This window comes from Furipterus horrens, unplaced genomic scaffold, assembly GCF_987537825.1.
Source record: "Furipterus horrens unplaced genomic scaffold, mFurHor1.1.pri manual_scaffold_3, whole genome shotgun sequence".
Classification (NCBI taxonomy): Eukaryota; Metazoa; Chordata; class Mammalia; order Chiroptera; family Furipteridae; genus Furipterus; species Furipterus horrens.
Window position 1 is genome coordinate 71,720,998 of NW_028327173.1, and position 20,012 is coordinate 71,741,009.

General features: G+C 38.1%; 2 protein-coding genes across 2 annotated transcripts in view; one reads left to right on the forward strand and one right to left on the reverse strand.

Annotated features, from left to right (window-relative positions):
* FNBP1L (formin binding protein 1 like) overlaps window positions 1-20,012 on the forward strand; it is a 112,422-nt gene that overhangs the window by 30,870 nt on the left and 61,540 nt on the right.
* LOC150015295 (riboflavin kinase) lies at window positions 18,171-19,817 on the reverse strand. Its single transcript, XM_090271736.1, has one exon. The coding sequence runs from the start codon at window positions 19,651-19,653 to the stop codon at window positions 19,186-19,188; it is 468 nt and encodes a 155-aa protein (XP_090127862.1). The 5' UTR covers window positions 19,654-19,817; the 3' UTR covers window positions 18,171-19,185.

Below are 20,012 nucleotides of genomic sequence, written 5' to 3' on the forward strand. Positions count from 1 at the left end.
GATCATAGGATCATTATTTTTAAAGCTCCTTCGGTGTTTATTTTATCTAAGGATCAGTGTTTGGAATTCTTGCTTTGGACTCTAGTTTCTCAAATGCATGTCCCACAGCAAGCGTTCTACTAATATTTCATAAGATGAGAAAGAATATGTAGTGATTAAAAATTTTTTTTATCCTTACCTGAGGACATTTTTTTATTGCTTATAGAGAGAAAGGAAGGGAGAGAGAGAAACATCTATCCGTTGCCTTGCATATGCTCTCAAACGGAGGATCATATGTGCCTGGACTGGGAATCGAACCCACAGCTTTTGGTTATGGATGATGCTTCAATCAACTGAGCCACACCGGCCAGTTTAAAATAAGCTACTGATCCTACTAACTGAAAGCACTCTCTTGTATTGTCCTAGATTTTGTCTTCTCTTGGTGGGGGAGTTGTATTAAATCACTTGTTTTATAAAATGATGGTGAGTGGGGGCAGTAATTTATTTATTCATTTATTTTAAATAAAGAGGCTAAAACAAACACAAGGTTGACAATTTTTGGTTAATACCCAAAATTTAATATGAAATTGAACTGGTCTGTGAAATTCAAAAGTCGTGAAACTGGTTGCCATAGGCTGCTTAATTGCCAGGTCAAGTAACAAACCTGGGCAGTTTTCCCAGGGGCCAGTTTTACTTGACTGTTCACTCTTCTTGTTTTCCATGACAGATAGCCTCATACTATGCCCTGTATTTTATAACTTGGACTCTTGGTAAGTGTCTCTATTGCAGGGCATTCAAGCTCTCCCATCTGTGGGAGCCTCATGTTTAAAAGAATGTGTATAGGTTATTAATTTGTTGTTGATGATAATGATAACATTTAGACTATATGTCAAAGGAATTTTTAGTAATTTTAAAAAGCAGCAAAAATTCAATCAACTATATTCATAGGAAAGTGAAAGACTCAGTACTTATCATAGGTTTAACTGTCATCAAGAACTGCAGCATTATGTTAGGACCCAAACCCTGCTGAGATCTAGATAGTGCGACTTTCAGCTTTTATTTCAGCTATTTTATGAAGAGAATGCACTTTCCAAGCCAGGTGGGCACAAAAGTTACACAGTAATTGGCCATTCAGAAATTCCTGGGGAGTTCTTAGATTTATATAGCCATTTCCCAAAATCCCAGAAATCCTATTTCTTATGGGAAGTTTAATTTTGACTCAGGTTTTCTTTGATTCACAGTCACACTGACAGGAAAGATACTTCATGATTCAGATACATTTTGAGGTTTGGTTTGGTTTACAAATGAAGCCATTGAATCATTCATCAAAATTTATAACTCTTCTAAATCTCTTTGTTTTCCCTCCAAAGCACTGCTCTTCTTCCCAGTTAATGATTTTACTTAACTCAGGACAGATCACAAGAAGAAATGAATAAACATCTTGCAGCCACTTACCTCATGTATTTACCAATCTAAGTCTGAGTACCTTAGACAAATCAACAGTGACTTTGCCTTTTTCCTGCAGTGTCAAAAGGAAAAAACTCCTAATTTTGTACCTCTTAAATCACTTAACCTCTGAGAACCCATTTCTCTGTATATGAGATGAAGATAATACTATTGAGTTTATAGAGTTGTGGGTTAAGACTAAGTGACATATTGCATATAAAGTTCCTCCACACTTTATATTTTCTTAACGATAACCTTAGGGTCCTATAAGTTGGGTCTCTAGGGGGTCTTTTAATTTTGAAACCTCCTAATTTAAGGAAGCAGCTTATTAAAGCTCTTCAACAAGTTTCCACATGATAAAGTTTCCAGACTATATTTCCAGTTAGCACGGGTGGAAATAATGGTTAATGTAGAACTGTGGAAAAAACAACAACTTATAATCCTGATTACTTCCTCAAATGTATGATGTTATTAATCTTTTGTTACCATAGAAACCCTCCAGATAAAGGCTGCAGTGGAAAGTGCATAACCAATAAGCAGCTGAAATGGCTTCCCTTATTGTGTCTCTCCATATTGTAGATTATACTTCTTAATTTTTATATAAGCAATTAGATGGGCCTCAGAGGTCTATGTGTGTTAATTTTTCTTTTTGGGGGGCAGGGGTTGAAATCTGAAACAGTCTGTGTTGGATACTACTCACTGAATGTTGTAGTGAAAGTATACCTCAAACCTAAGGTATATTACCAGTACCAGCGTATCATTTGGTATTAATATCATCAGAAAGGAAAATAGTATTGATGCTTGAAATGTTTAAGAGGAAAAATTAAGGAAACTAATGGCCCATTAACTGTGGGATGAAAGAATGGTAGTCAAAATTTTTAACCACTTTATTAAGTCACACTTATAAGCCTATAAATTAATTTTATTACTGCACTAAAATGAAGGCATAGTAAAAATCAAGAGAAACTGAGGTTCAAAACATTTTACTTCTGAGTTGGGAATACAACAAAAATAACAGTGATATCTAATTATGATACTTTTTAGCACATGCCTTACTGTATTTCCTTGCCAGCTATGGATAAATGGTTTAATTTGGTGTAATTGTTAGTAATTCTCAATCCCTTTTAGAAATACGCAGGGAAACATCAAAGAAGGAAAAATAGGGAAAGTGTTGGTCTATATATAAAATTTCACTCTATATTTTATTTGAATATAAATCTCCCAGGAGAACACATTGCTAACCTGAGCATTTTTGTTTGCCTTATTTCCATTTCTTCTTAGGTGCTCAACTTCCTCCATGTGTGTACTTTTCTCCTAGTATATATATATTTTTTTTGTTAAGAAAAAATTTATTCATTTTTTAGAGAAGGGAAGGGAGAAAGAAAGAGAGAGAAACAGTGATTGATTGCCTCTTGCACACCCCCAACCAGGGACCTGGCCCACAACTCAGGCATGTGCCCTGACCAGGAATCAAACCGGTGACTTTTAGTTTTGTGGTATTACACCCAACCCACTGAGCCACACCAGTCAGGGCTCCTAGTATATTTTTTAATTGTTAGTCCAAATATATGATGTATTTCACATTATCAAACAGAAGACATTCCTTTTCTTTTGACAGTTATTTTGCTGTAGACATTAAAGGTTTAGGTAAGAATTTTAATAGTCTTCTTTAAGCTTATTTCATAGATATAAGACTTCCAATTGCATCTTCATGTGAAATATAAGGTTTACTCCAGTATAGTTTTAGGAGTAAAAAAGAATCAGTCTTGGACTTCCGGCCAAGATGGAGGCTTAGACGGACACGCTAAGTCTCCCTCTACAACTAGAGAGGAATACAACTACTTCAAAACAAAGGATAACTAGAAATCCCAGAAAATAAAACTACACGGAAGCCCAACATATGAAGTTATAAACCAGCGGTGCCATTCGGGCAGGTAAGAGTTAAAGAGGGCAAAGCTGTTTGCGGAGCGGCGGCAGTCAAGCCCCTGGCAATGCGCGACCCCAGCGCTGGGGAGAGCAGCCACCGCATCGCCTTGAACAGTGAGGCCCAGGGGAGCGGGAGGACGGATCCCGGTCTCCTAGCTGAATAATTGTGTGAATCCATTTTGGACCCCTGCCCCCAAAGAAAGAAAGCACCACAGGGCTGCGAAATAGGTCGCAGACAGGCGCCGGTCGCTGACTTGTGACGCCAAACGGCGCCGGTCGCTGGGTCATTACGAGTACACAGGCACTGCCCCCGACAGCCGGCCCAAGAAAACAAAACGCATCTGTCAAAATGTGGCAGACAACTATAGAAATACCGGTGACACAACTCACCAGGCAGCAGATAGAGAACCTGACAGATGAACAGATAAGAAACCTGTCAGAGGCTTAGTTCTGGGCCATTGTTATCAGGTGGCTTACAGAATTCACAAAAGAGCAGGAAAAAGATAAGAAAGAAGCGAAAAACTTTCATAACGAAAGGAACAAAACCGCATACGAGATAGATGGTGAGGAAAAAAAATCCAGAGTTCATTTCAACAAACTGGAATATGGAGAAGGAACAAGCAGTCAACCAATGCAGCTAGAGGAAATGGGAAGCAACAATGAGAGGATCAGAAACCTCTGGGACAGCTATAAAAGGCCCAACATAAGAATCATTGGTTTGCCAGAGAATGAGGAAGATGAACTAGAACTTGAAAAATTGAGTGAAAATATAATAAAGGAGAACTTCCCAGAATTGGGGAAGGGAATAGACTTGCAGGTCCAGGAAGCACAGAGAGTTCCAAAACAACTGGACCCAGGGAGAACCACTCCAAGACACATTATAATCAAAATGTCAAAAATTAAGGATAAAGAGAGAATCTTAAAAGCAGCAAGAGAGAAGAAAAGAATTATGTACAAAGGGGTCCCAATTAGACTATCAGCAGACTTCTCAAGGGAAACCCTACAGGCAAGAAGGGACTGGCAAGAAATATTCAAAGTAATGAAAATCCAAAACCTACAACCACGAATACTCTATCCAGCAAAATTGTCATTCAGAATAGAAGGACAGAGAAAGTGTTTCCAGGACAAAATAAAACTGAAAGAGTTCATTAGATCCAAACCACTGTTTTATGAGATGTTAAAGGGACTGGTTTAAAAAACAGAAGCTAGGGAGATGAAACAAAGGCAAACTAAATAGGCAACGAGAGTGGAAAAGGAACTGTGGGTACGGGAAGCATATTGGGGGGAGGTCAACAGGGAGGGGGAGTGGGGAGAGGGAGGGAGATGATATAGGAATTGGGGATCAAGGTAGGAGGGAATGGAATAGACGGAGAGAGGTTGGGAGGAACTGTATGCACAACTAATGGACATAATCTAAAAGGGGGGGACAACTGGAGGGAGGGGGGCCACCGGGTGGAGGGGAGCAGAGGGAAGGGAAATTGGCACAAATGTAATATTTTAATCAATAAAACACATTAAATCTGAAAAAAAAAAAAAAAGAATCAGTCTTAATGTGAAGTTCTTTTAAAAAAGTCTGAAATTGTATATCCATTCAGAATACTATGTACAGTAATGGTTATGGAAATGAAAGCCAGTAGCAGCTATCCCACCTACTCACAAGCTAGTTTATGAGGTTGAAATAAGAATCACATAGACTCAATATGCAAAGGACAAAGTGGCCATGTAAGTTTAAAGTGTGTAATTAATAGTGCCTAGTTTATGATAATGTGCAAGAGAATTCGTTTACTTGACCATTTCATTGTCTCCCACCAATATTATATGTATTACATACAAGAAAGAATTAAGAACAGCTAAGTCATGTACATATTTTCTGAATATTTCTGCTTCGAATCTTAAAGTCTTCTGATTAATGTATAGTACTTCTGTGTCTGTTGTATAAAATTTTACTTTAAATGCCAATGTTAATTATAATTCCTTAATTCTAAATATTAAGATTTTCCCACGGTACCTCTGAAAATGAACCACAAAAGTTCTGTTTGCACCAGTTATGCTTCTTCCAAAATATAATAGAGCATATACAGATATAGCTAAATTATCTCAGTATTTAATCATAATTATATGCTAGGTGGTATGAGGTCATTCTTTGGATTTATTCCCATGAATACACCAACAATTAAGTATCTTTTCAGATTAGATTAGAGCCAGGAAGCCCATTTGCTTTCTAAAGAATAAATGTAGTCTGAGAGCTTTTATTTAGCTAACCGTACTGACTTGAAGGAGCAAAACAGAAAAAACTAAGACATCTAGATACTCTCTAGGCTTCAGTTTCCTCATCTGTGAATACAGAGGCTGATCTTTGAAGTCCCTTCTAGCCAGAAAGGCCTATGATTAGATTTCATACTTAAAATTGTGATCATGGGGTAGATTAGAGTCTAAAACAGGGGAAAGGGAAAGAGACTAGAGTAGGAATGAAAATGAGCTTAGGTGAGTTAGAAAATTAAGAAATCAGAGAAACTATGCAAAGGGACGCTTAGCTCTGTTCTAGGTAATTTTCAGGTTAAAATATGAATACATATACGTAAAGAACGGCTGGCTATATTCTTGACTCTCCTTTTTGCTAATTATCTTCTCTGGTCTCAGGACAGGATACAATGTTAGCTCCAGGAGAATGATATTGTGTTACTGGTGTGAGGGCACAGGAACAGTGGCATGAAGTAAGTGGTCCAGGATAGTAGTCCAAGGACTACGATGAAAGCAGATGACCAGGGAATCTGAGCCAGGGCAAGAGTAATATGAAGGAACCTACATTTAAAGTAGTTAATCCCAAACTGTAGTCCTGGCTTTATCCTTAAGTGACCACTGAATGAACCTGTGCTCAAGTTTGAGATTTGGGAAGTAGAGCAGTGCTGAACAGTAGAGAGGCTAACGTGAGACAGAAATCAAAATCAGTAAGATCTCCAAATTAGAAATGTGCAATGAGAGGTACAGGTGGAAACGTGGAACATCAACATGGATGCTATCATGGTATCAGAAATTGTAGCATTAAATATGGAAGATGTTAGATAATATAGAGTAGTATACACCTTGCTTCACACAACAGATATGTCCTGATAGTATGTAAATGTATTTTGGATCAATAAAATTGCTTTAATAGTTCTAAGAACACATACTATTTTAAAGGACTCCTACAGAGAACAATTATTCTTCAATTTTCTTGGAAATGTAGCATTCATATATTGACTTTGTTTGAAGACATACAACCTGTATATTGATCCAGGTTCATACATATGAATCTGACCACTAAATATTAACTATTACTGTATTTAATGTTCTGGGAGTACTAGCCAGTGAAATTTAAGAGAAATTGTGATTACTTGATTAAAGACTTCTCACTGAGTATATTTTTACTCGTATACCAAGTGCCAAGCTCAACATGCATTCACTTGTTTACTTAAATGAATAAATAATAGCCACCAGGACAAGTACTGCGTTGAATGCTTTATTTAAATTTCATTTAATATTCTCACATTAGAGTTCAGTTTTACAGCTGTGGAACCTGAGGCTCAGAGATTAAGAGCTAGTAAACGTTACTGAGGTAGGTGGGAGATACAAAGAATTATAAATAGATCCTATACTTAGAGTTTGTTATCTACTAATAGCTGAATAAATGCTCTTAAGTGAATACAGAAAATATTAACATACCTTTTTGCATAGATATTTCAGATTTGATGTTTGATCTGATATACCATGTGCTGTTTTGATGTACTGATTGATGTGCCACTATTTTTGTTGGTATAATGCAGTTATTTTGGAATTTAAAAATTCTGAATCATTTGCATCTTGAGGTGTGCATAACTAGTTATATACTCTACATTAGGATTTCAGGTTAAACAAGGCCACTCTTTTTTTTTTTTTTTTTGATTGATTTGAGAGAGAGAGAGAGAGAGAGAAACATCAGTTTGTTGTTCCACTTATTTATGCACTCATTGGTTGATTCTTGCATGTGCCCTGCACAGCCATTCTCGGCGGTGCAGATAGACTCTTAAGAAGCTACACCATCGTCTCTCGAGACGGACGGCTGTCGACGACCTGACCATGGACCGAGCCTGCATCCTTGGCATATATGGACACTGCTCTAACCAACTGAGCTACCCGATCAAGGCCAAACGACACTCCTCTATAACTGTAATTTTCAAGAGGAAGAAGAAGAAAATAATTGATAAAGCATAGTTCTGTAGCAAGAATAATTGTAATTTAATTCACAGACTTTCTGAATAAGTAGAATATGAACATGAAAGTACTAAAAATGATATAGGTCACTGTGTTGGAACCACTGTCTCTCCATGCTGAAACTATAGGAGGTGAAGACCAAAGCTAAAATGCTGTTTTGAACTAAAAGCTATAGATCTCTATCAGTAAAAAAGATTTTAGGCCCTGATAAGAAAACAAGACTTTTCAAAAGATATTCTCAGAAGTTTGCCAGAAATGGAAGGGTAAAGCATCAGAGGAAACTATGTGTTAGCTTGTAGCTTCTCCCAACTGCTCTCTTCAAACATAGAGTGTATCAGCATATACTGGAAAACTTTGCATAAGAATATGCACAAGAGTGGAGAGGAAGAAGGGGGAGAACAGGATGGAGGGGGAAGTTACAGGGATTAAGAAGCATAATTGGTCTGGGTAATGGATGTCAAATGATCTGGCTAGTGAACATTCTTTTCTAAATTCTTAAGAGGGTTACTGGAGATTATCTGTAGGATTTATATATCTATTTATCTCCAGGCACAACTGAAAAGTTAAAAAGTTTAAGTTCTTAGGCTAGTGAAAGCAAGAATGGAATAGTTTTCTCAGCCTGCTTAATATTATAATTTGACAGCTTGACTGTAATGATTCCATTTTATTTCTTAAGTCCTTCCTCCAGTGGAAGAAGTAAAATTATGTAGGTAATTATGCAGTCTTGTAGGTAAAAAAACACCAAAGATTCCACACACAAAAAAAACCTTTTAGAACTAATAAACAAATGCATAAAAACTGTAGAGTACAAAACGTGCAAAAATCAATTGGGTCTTTATACACTAACAATGAGTAATCCTAAAGGAAATTAAGAAAACAATCCCATTTACAATAGCATCAAAAATAACAAAATACTTGTGAGTAAATGACTAAGGAGGTGAAAGACATCCATCAAAAAAACAAACAGATGAGTGGATCAGAAAACTGTGGTACATTTACACAACGCAATACTATGCAGCAGAAAGAAAAAAGGAACTCCTGCCATTTGCGATAACATGGATGGACTAGAGAGAATTACGCTTAGCAAAATAAGCCAGGCAATGAAAGACAAATATCATATGCTATCACCTAATACAGGACACTAATGAACAACACAAACAAATGCGCAAAATTGAACCAGAGGCATTTAAACAAGGAGCAGACTAATAGTTACCAGGGGAGGGTGGAGAGTGAGAAGCGGGGTAAGTAGGGGAAGGGTTTTAGCAAAGGAACGAGTATAAATAACCCGCGGACATGTACAATGAGGTGGGGATTGACTGTGGGAGAAGGGGTGGGCTGGGTTGGGGCAAGAAATGGGGGGGAAAGTGGGACAACTGTAATAGAAAAACAAAAAACAAAAAAAAAAATTAAAATCAAACAGAACCCCAAACAAACAAAAGTACGAAACACTGCTAAAAGAAAGAAGACACAAATAAATGGAAAGACATCCATGTTCATGGATTGAAAGACTTAATATGTTAAGATGTTAATATTACCCAAAGTGACCTACAGATTCAATATAATTTAAAATCCCCATGAAATTTTTGCAGAATACAGATTAGTTCTAAAATTCAAGGGACACTGAATAGCTAAGATAATTTTGAAAAAAGAATATAATTTTGAAAAAGAAGAACATCAGAACTCACTCTTTCTGATGTCAAACTTACTACAAAGCTTCAGTATGGTACACAACAGAAAGCCCAGAATAAACCCTCATATATATGATCAAATCATTTTGAACAAAGGTACCAAGACCATTTAATGGAATCTTCTCATCTAATAGTGCTGGGAAAACTGGACATTTGCATGTAAAAGAATGAAGGTGAACCTTTACCTTCAACATGTACAACAATTAACTCAAAAATGAGCAATGCATCAAATATCTCAATGTATTAGCTGAAATTATAAAACTCTTAGAAGAAAACATAACGGAAAAGTTTCATGGCATTAGATTTGGCAGCAGTTTCTTGTATTTGACACCAAAAGTACATCCCACAAAAGAAAATAAATTGGACATCATCAAGATTTAAAACTTTTATGCATTAAAGGATACTAAAATATAGTGAAAGGGCAACTGACAGAATGGGAGAAAGTATTTGCAAGTCATATATCTGAATAGGGAATAGTATCCAGAATATATAAATCCTACATCTCAACAACAGAAAACTAAACAACCTATTAAGAAGTGGGCAAGGGACTTGCATAGACATTTCTTTAAAGAAGATATACAAATGACCAATGAGCACATGAGAAGATGTTTAAGATCACTAATCATTACAGAAATGCAAATCAAAACTACAATGAGACCAGTTCATACCTATTAGGGTGGCTGTAAGAAAAACAAAATAACAAGTGTTAGCAAGGCTGTGAAGAAATTGGAACCCTTGTGCATAGTATGTGGGAATGTAACATGGAACAGCCACTGAAAAAAAACAATATGGTGGTTCCTCAAAAGTTAACCAAAGCCCTGGCTGGGTAGCTCAGTAGGTTAGAGCATTGTCCCTCCATGTCAAGGTTTCAGGTTGATCAGTCAAGAACAACAAATTGATGGCTGCCTCCACCTTCCTCTCTAAAACCAATTTAAAATATTAACCACAGAATTACTATATAATCGAGCAATTCCATTTTTGGGTGTAAACAAAAATAATTCAAAGCCGCGTTTTGAAGAGGTATTTGTACATCTATGCCCATAGCATTATTCACAATATCCAGGAGGTAAAAGCAACCCAAGTGTTCATTGACAGATGAATGGCTAAGCAAAATAGTATGCACATACCATGGAATATTTTTCAGCCTGAAAAAGGAAATTCTGACACATGCTACAATATGGGAGAACCTTGAGGACATTATGCTAAGTGAAATAGCCAAGTCACAAAAAAAGAAATAAGACACTGTATGATATCACTTACATATGAGGCACCTAGAGTACACATGTGCCATATAACCATGTTCAGTCTATAATGGACCACATTTTACATGATTTTCCTATAAGATTATAATGGAGCTGAATTTTCTATAAGAAATAGGAGGGTATGAGGTTGAGAACCAATTTCTTCTTTTTTCTGACCGTAGCAAAATCTGTGGGGCTTGGGAATACATTCCCTTTCTTTCATAGCACCTCTGTTTTGAGTGCACAGATCACATCCCAATCAGTCACTGAGGTGTTTCATCACGAAGGCGCTTGTCCTACCAGCACTTACATATTCAGAGAACTACAGCCCTCCCAGATCTAGCTCGGTGGTCTTCAGAGCACATTGTTGTATACTGTCTGTTGAGGACCTAAGCTCCTGTATTAAGACAGGTCCACAGGGGCTACCGTAACAAGTATAGTGCCACTGCCACTGCAGTAAAAGTTGTCTGTGGTAGCATGGGTCCAGGCTGTTCCTGTCCTTATAATAATGTAAAACATAGATAACTTTTATTTTGTCCATCAATTCAATGCCAGAGAGAGCTCTTTCTGCCAGATAAGATCGGTGGAACCAAAAAGAAATTTCCAAAGTCAAAATAATTGAGTTCTCCATGTTAAACATCCCCTCCCTTTTTAAAAAAATGAGTACCACATAAATACCTTAATCTGACAGCTGCTCCAACATGCAGTAGCCAAAACCACATTGCCGTTTCAATCCCCTATGTTCCTTTATGTCTGCTTGATTTCTTATTTCTGCTGATCCTGGCACTCACTATTGTGCCCTACCCAACCAGTTTCTCCTCAATATTTCCAGTCTAGCTCACATCCCTGTTCATGGAGCATTGTTGACAGCTTTAGTATTCTATTTCTGATCCTAGGCCTTCACATTCATAGACCACTCTTTGACTTAACCCAGAGCAACTTCCAGTCCTGCAAGTTCCATTCATGCTTTGTGCCCTATACGGACAGGTGCACCATGTTTTTATCTTTTATACCATGCTTCTACTGCACATTTTCTATTTTAAGATATGTTTAGATATATAATACTTACTATTGTGTTATAATTGCCTGAAATATTCAGTACAGTTCCTGCTGTACATGTTTGTAGCGTGGGAGCAATAGGCTTATACCATATTCCCTAGGCTATATCATTTAGGTTTGTGTGAGTACGCTGACGTTTACATGACAGCGAAGTCACCTCATGAGACATTTCTCAGAATGTATTGCCGTCATTAAGCAACACATTACTTTAGTCAAAATTATAGACAGAAAATAGAATGGTGTTTGCCAGGGGCTGAAGGGAGGAGAGCATGGGGAGTTATTTTTTAGTGGATACAGAGTTTCAGTTTTACAAGATGAAAAGAATTTTGGAGATGATAGTTGTTATGGTTGCACAACAGTGAGTCTACTTAATGTCACTGAACTGTACTCTTGAAAATGGTTAAGATGGTAGATTTTATGTTATGTATATTTCATTATAACTTAAAAATGATATTTAAGGAATTAGTAAACCCTTTACAATTTAAAATTTTTTAAAAAGGGAAAAAAATCTTGGGCATATGTTGACCTAACTCATCAACCTCAGTAACTATGTAATACCATGTTTAGAAATATTTTTGTTTTATTATAGCTTAATATTTGGAGTTATAGGTCCATTTAATTTTTACTTTATGAAAGAGCACTTAACTTTGAATAGCAAGTTTAAATTTTTTATTTCAGAAGTTTAGCTTATTTTTAATGAATTAAAAGATAATTTTACACCACCTACAGTAGAACTCTAACCTTGACTTTAAATTCTTTATTTAGCATGTTCTGTGAAACCCTGCGATAATGTGACAAGTGAAATCCAAAAATTTTAATCTCATAAAATACAGTGTAAACTTTATGAAAAAGCTTGTTGTACTGTCAGAAAAAGCACAAAAGTAGAGATGATGAAGAGTTGTACCTGACATTTCACTGAAGAGAGAGGGTCCCAGCTGATTTTGTGTTCATTGATTTCTTGTCTTAATCTCTCAAGAACTCTGACTTGCTGCTTTTTTAAGAAGGAGAGCAAGACAGAGGACAGGAAATAATTAAATTATATTCAAATTTGTATACCCTCTCTCTTGCAGCTTTGCTTTTATTCAGCGACTTTATGTTTGTTAGCCTTATTAGAAACATGATAAAAATACCCTTTTGATTTTCAGATATGGGATTTTATTCCCAAAGATTTGTTGCATTTAAAGAAATTTTAGTTGTGTTAATTTGGGTTCTCTGAGAATTAGCCACCCAAATGGGATTAAACATGCAATGAATGCTTTGAAGCAGGTGTCATGTCCCTGTCATTCTCCCCCCAACCTCCACCCAACCCTGGCCCTCTTACGAGCCAGAGACTGTTAGGGCACAGCTGCACAGCAGGAGGTAAGCTTGAATGTAAGGCACTTGAATCATCCTGAAATGCCACCCCCCATCCGTGGAAAATTTTCTCTTCCATGAAACAGGCCCCTGGTGCCAAAAAAAGGTTGGGGCCTGTTGCTCTAGAGGGAATACCTGTGAGAGGAAATGAAGGGAGAGCCAGAGGCAGTAAAAGCTGCAAGACCACAAGCCAGGTCTGATCTTCAGGAAGTAGAGAAGGAAGAAAGAAGGAAGATTGAATAGGAGCAGATTAGTTTGCAGTGAAATTTTAAGGAAAGACTTCCAGCAAAGATGGAGGCTTAGATGGACACACTCGGTCTCCTTCTACAACTAGAGAAGAATACAACTACTTCAAAACAAAAGGTAACTAGAAATTCCAGAAAATAAAGCTACACGGAAGCCCAACGTATGAAGTTATAAACCAGCGGGGCCCTTTGGGCAGGTAAGAGCGAAAGGAGGCGGAGCTGTTTGCGGTAGCACCAGGGACAGCGGCAGGGAGAGCAATCTCAGCTACAGTCTACCCGCCGCCCCCCCCCCCCCGCAGCTTGCGACCCCAACGCTGGGAAAAACAGCCGCCGCATCACCTCGAACGGTGAGGCCCAGAGGGCGGGAGGACAGATCCCGGTCTCCTAGCGAGCGGAATAACTGCAGGAATCCATCTTGGACCCCCGCCCTCACACAAACCGCCACAGCGCTGCGAAATAGGTTGCGGATCGCCACTGGTCGCTGGGCAGTGATGACAAAGTGCCACAGCGCGGCGAGAAAGGTTGCGGATCGCCACCGGTTGCTGGGTTGTGACGAGTACACAGGCACTGCCCCCTATAGCCGGTCCAAGAAAACAAAACGCATCTGTCAAAATGAGGCAGACAACTATAGAAATCCCGGTGGCGCAGCTCACCAGGCAACAGATGAAGAACCTGACAGATGAACAGATAAGAAACCTGTCAGAGGCTCAGTTCAGGGCCATTGTTATCAGGTGGCTTACAGAATTAACAAAAGACTTGGAAAAAGATGAGAAAGAATTGAAAAACACTCATACCAAAAGGAACAAAACCACATACGAGACAGATGGTGAGGAAATAAAGTCCAGAGTTCAAATCAACAAACCAGAACATAGAGAAGGTAAAAACAGTCAACCAGTGCAGAGAGAGGAAACGGGAAGCAAGGAAAATGATGAGAGGACCAGAAACCTCTGGGACAGCTATAAGAGATCCAACGTACGGATGTTCTGATTGCCAGAGGGCGAAGAAGAAGAACTAGAAATTGAAAAATTAAGTGAAAATATAATAAAGCAGAACTTCCCAAACTTGGGGAAGGAAATAGACTTACAGGTCCAGGAAGCACAGAGAGTTCCAAAACAACTGGACCCAGGGAGAACCACTCCAAGACACATTATAATCAAAATATCAAGAGTTAAAGAGAGAATCTTAAAAGCAGCAAGAGAGAAGAAAAGAATCATGTACAAAGGGGTCCCAATTAGACTATCAGCTGACTTCTCAAGGGAGACCCTGCAGGCAAGAAGGGACTGGCAAGAAATATTCAAAGTAATGAAAATCCAAAACCTACAACCACGAATACTTTATCCAGCGAAGCTGTCATTCAGAATAGAAGGGCAGAGAAAGTGTTTCCAGGACAAAATAAATCTGAAAGAGTTCATTAGACCCAAACCACTGTTACATGAGATGTTAAAAGGACTGGTTTAGAAAAAGGAGGATCAAAACTATGAACACTAAAATGAAAACTGCATCACAAGAACCAACAACAGAAGCTAGGGAATTGAAACAAAGGCAAACTAAACAGGCAACGAGAGTGGAAAAAGAACTATAGGTATGGGGAGCATATTGGGGGGAGGACAGCAAGGAAGGGGAAGGGGGAGAGGGAGGGAGATGGTATAGGAATTAAGAAACATCGTAGGAGGGAATGGAATAGACAGAGAGGTTGAGAAGAACTATATGCACAACCAATGGACATGGTCTAAAAGGGGGGCACAAGGGGAGGGAGGGGGGCCACCGGGTGGAGGGGAGCAGAGGGAAGGGAAATTGGAACAAATGTAACACTGTAATCAATAAAACACATTTTAAAAAAAAAGAAATTTTAAGGAAAGTTTGGCAAGCCTTTTGGGGAGTCCTTGAGCCAAATTCACATGTCAGAAGAGTCCTTGGGACTCTCTGAACCAGATCTTTCTTTGTATCCCTGCTTTTCTCAGACATTGTGTGGGAGCAGCCAGAGCTCTTGTTAGCTTGCTCCCCATGGTTAGGAATTTGAGAGGCACATTCTCATAGCCTCACTTTCTTATGTTATTTTTTATTCTTTATGTGGAATATGTTATGACCTGCTAAATCATTGTCTTTAAAAGACATGGCTCTGTTAATTAAACCTTTTGTGTATTCATTTATAAACCATACTTGGAGAAGTTGAAGAATTGTATTATTTTTGTGTTGTCATATATTTGGTGCTCATTGATTTAAATTATGAATGCAAAAGAGGGAAAGGGGATCTCCCCCCCCCCCCTTAAACCTTTATTCTCAATTAAGGGCCTTGCCCCCTATTTTACTAAAAAGAATAAAAGTGTTCACAAGAGAATTTCCACAGCTACCACCATCCCATCTACCAAACTGTCTAAACCTCTGCCATCTCTCCTGTTACTATAATTGAACTGCCCATGCTCTTAGTAAAGGTCAGTCAGCCCCTTCATTTTTGCATGCATTTCCTCTCACCTATTCAGTGCTCATTGCTTCAGTTCTCCCTCTTTCTTCTACATTATCAACATTTCCCTTTCTTTTGTATCATTTTTATTAGCATATACATAACCATTGTTTTTTCTTATCTAAAGCCTATCCACACTTGACTCCATTTCTCTCTTCAGCTATCATCCTATTTTTTCTTCTCTCCTTTAAAGCAAAACTTCTTGAAAGTGGTGTCTATATTCAGTCTCTAATTTCTCTACTAATTTTAACCCACTTTAGGTAGGCTTTTGCCCTTATTAATTCAACAAAACTATTCTTGTTAATATTGTTAATGATTTGCATATTGCTAAATCCAGTCAGATTTGATGCATCATCCTGCTTTCAGTAGCACTTGACTAAGTGAATCACTTTTTTTCTCCTTGAAAGAATACATTATTCATTTGGTTTCCAAGATACCACTTTTCTGGTTTTACTTATATCCCTCATTGGTCACTCCTTGTCAGAGTCCTTTGCTGATTCTTCCTCAATCCCTTGACCTCTAAATGTTGGTGTGCAACAGAGTGTACCTGAGACTGCATCCAGGATCATGTCTTAACCATACATCTTCAGAGGGACCACTTACAGTAAATTCCATACCTATGTATTTAACTGCCTACTCAGCATGGCTACTGGGTGTCTAAGGTGTCTGAAACTTAACTGTCTGAAACCAAAACTATTGTCTTCCCCTCAACCAAACTTGTTCATGTAATTGCCCCATGTTAGTTCAAAGCAACTTTATTCTAGTTAATGGTGCACAAAATTTACATCTTTCTTTTACAATCCATACTCAAAATGTCAGAAAATGTTATTGATACTTTCTTCAGAAAATGTCCTAAATTTTACCACTTTTCACCACTCTGTCTCCTCCACCCTGGACCAAGCCAACCTGGTATCCGGTCTGGATAATCGCAATAAGTAGCCTTCCCCAAAAGTCTTTCTTGCCTTGAGTTGAGCTCCCCCACCCCCACCCCCTGCCCCCCAATCATCATAGAAGCCAGAGAGATCTGTTTAAAAACTTAAGTCAGATCATGTTTCAGGCTCAAGATCCTCCAGTGTGTTTTCATCACACTCATGGTTAAAGCCAAGATCCTTATGGTGGAAGATGAGGCATGTGTGATCTTTTTTCTGATGCCACACATCTCCATTTCAACTTCTAGTACTCTTCCCTCTGCTTGCTAGTAGCTTGCTAATGAGCTTCTTAGACTTTCTTGAACACATAAGCATATGCAGGCTCAGGGTCTTAAACACTTCTTTTAACAACTAAACCCGAAACTGCACTATTTCTTCAGGTATGCAGAAGCCGTAGGGGTGTGGAGAGTTTATCCAAAGTAATAGGAAGGAGGCAGAATAAAAGTACATAGATGTTTGTGGTAAAGACAGAGTTGGGGAATGAGGAATTGGTTTCTGATTGCTTCTCCTTTAGTGAAGTAGGAAAATTAGACTATTGAAAGTCAGATGGGTAGAAAGTGGTGTAACTTTAAAATGGAAGAAGGTGTGAGGTAGTTGGCTAAGATAATGGGAGAGCAAATGGATTCAAGTTAAGTAGCAATAAAAACTATTAGGTTAATAGGCACAAATTTCAAAGTATGAATAGTGTGGTTCATCTGTCCTTCCATTTTTCCTTCCTTCATCTCTCCTTCCTTTTTTTCTTTTCACCGTCAGCAGCATGGGACATGGTTGGTGAATATAAAACTAGGGTTGAAATTTGGCACAGCAAGAGAGGGCAAGGACAGTAATGCTTTTTGCAGGAAGCGGTTACAATGCTGCCTCATGGAATCCAAGCTGTGTAAAGATGGGAATGACCGGAGAGGGGTGAGAGGCAGTAATCATGTGTCAGGATCAGTGGATTGAGGTCTGTGTGGGGTCAAAAAAATTTTGGCCTTGGGGTATTGGAGTGAGTGAGTTGACAGATGGGGCTAGCCATCTGCGAATGAGATTCTGGGAGTCTTGTAATGACAACGAACATGTGACGATAGAGTGTGTTGCTGAGGTGTAGAGTAGAGGAGAAAGTCATGAGAAGGGAAGTAAAAGAATATGTAGTAGGGCATTGGAAGGATCATCTGGAGAGAATTTGAAGTCCCTAAGAGCCTAATTTTGAACTTGATTAAAATTTTAATTAAAAATTGAAATATTCAAGTGATTTTCCTAAGTGTACACGTTTGCATTTATCTTAAAAAAATAAAACCATGAGGAAACATGCAAATAATTAAGTTGATTTTTTAAAACTTAAAATATTCCTCAATTTACTTTTGGGGTAGATGTTATTGACCCTGAATTATAAATTCATTTCTTAGCTCCTTGAGGTTTAACCACAGTCCCAATGAGAAAAGTAATTTTTGTTAGATCTTAAAAATGTTTTTGGCTGTACTTTGGTATTTAGAAGTGCTGGATAAACTTTGGCAGAAAAGCAGAGCCATAGATTAAGACCAAACTAGGACAGCAAAGTCACTATTCTGCTTTTTAGTGAAGAAAGTCTTTTTTTTTTTTTTTTTTTTTTTTTTTTTTTTAATTTTCTATTTCACTGTTTAATCGGCTCTTAAAACACTTTCTGGGGGAGGGGAGGCAAGTATTTTTTGTTCTTTAAGAATTGGTATATAAAAGTGAACTGCTACATGTTCATTTAAACTTTGATGAAACGTAAAGATGAAGCTGTCAGGGTTTTTTCATATAGTGAAGGGATGGAATGGTAGAGATAGACCCAAGCCTTTTTAAGTCATAGGATATTTTAAATGGAAAAAAAAAAACTTGACATAGGCAATTTTTTTTTAAATGGTGACAACTATCTACTCTTAAAAAGAGAAAAGTGCTATATACAACACAAAAACAAAACTATAAACTCAAAAAACACTCATTTTAAAAGACAAACTAAAAGAAAAAGAAAAGATAGGCAGAGGGAATCTAGACCAATTAGAACCAAGGCAGCTATAAAAAAACAAACACAAAACCCTCTACATACAATGATTTAACCCCATAAAGAAAATGACTATTAAAATTTCACAAATCTTCATGTGTGTAGTAATATATTAATGCACAAAATATCAAAAACACAAAGTATGAATTTTCCCCCTTAGATTTATAATAAACTATCAAACCTCTGGTTATTACATTCACTTTCATAAGCCTTCTGTTTAGCAGCACATGCTATACAAGTACATACATGCTAGTATTTTACCATGAGAATTAGTTTTCATTTCAAACTAGTGACCTGCCTTTTTACCCATAGCTATGCACATTTCATTTCCCTTATAAGATACTTAAGATCTTTCTAGTGTTAAATTTTAGTCAACATATTACACAAAAAGAATCTTGATTTTTAAAATGAATCTTTTTAGTACTAGAACATGATGGGTTTAATCAAACAGTTAAAGCATAATGACAATTACATTGTACTAGACAGTTAAAGCATACTGATAATTACGTTGTAGTGTTTAGTTTACAGCTGTAGGAGAATGTTTGGGTTTTAACCAAGATGAGACTGCATAGTTATTAGCAGTAAAATACTAGAAAACAGTGAATGAATAAGGAAATGACTTTTCATCAGTGGCCATTCATTATTTTGCTTTTAGGAACCTGGAAGAAATTGTCTTCTTTGAGTTTCAAATGTTCTGGTAAATCTAGCCGCTTCTTTGCTTCCTCAATATCACCATGAATTGCTGAAATAAGTGACTCTAGAGAGTCAAAGTTCTTTTCTGGTCTGAGGTAGCCAACAATGGCCACATTGAGGATTTCTCCATAAAAGTCCTCTTTGAAAGTATGCATGATATGAGTTTCCACAGACTTTTTTGTATTCTTGTAGTATGGGTTCCATCCTATGCTCACCACCATCTTATGGACGTCTCCACTTCCCACACTGGCCCATCCATAATAAATGCCAGTGGATATGTCAGCTGGAAGGCTATCTACTACTTGTTCAGGAAAGTTAGCTGTGGGGATGCCCAGTTGCTTGGAACCGCGGCCAAAGCCCCGCACCACTTCGCCACGGCAGAAATACGGCAGATGCTTCATGGCACCGTCCGCTCGGGGTACGGGCTGCGGCCCAGTCCGCAGGTCCGGCGGAGCCGCCGTGGAGGTAGTGCCCGGATCCCCCGGACCAGCCGGGGCACACGGGCAGGAGCTCGGCCGGCGCGCCGGGCGGGGGCACAACAGACCAGGAACGGTCGGGAACACGCTGAAGCTATCTCCTCACGCTGCTGACCCAACAGAAGCTGCCTCGTGAAGAAAGTCTTTTTAAAAACAGTTGTGACCCTTGGTGCTTTACCAAAAATACTTTGTTGGGACTTCATTTGGATTCAAGGATGTGTCTTAAGTAATTAGAAAAACAAGAATTGAATATTAAATAGTGACTTCTAAAAAAGTTACAAACA

What these genes read in the sequence shown, in the direction of transcription:
- LOC150015295 (XM_090271736.1), bottom strand. Translation starts at nt 19,653, where the DNA reads ATGAAGCATCTGCCGTATTTCTGCCGTGGCGAAGTGGTGCGGGGCTTT.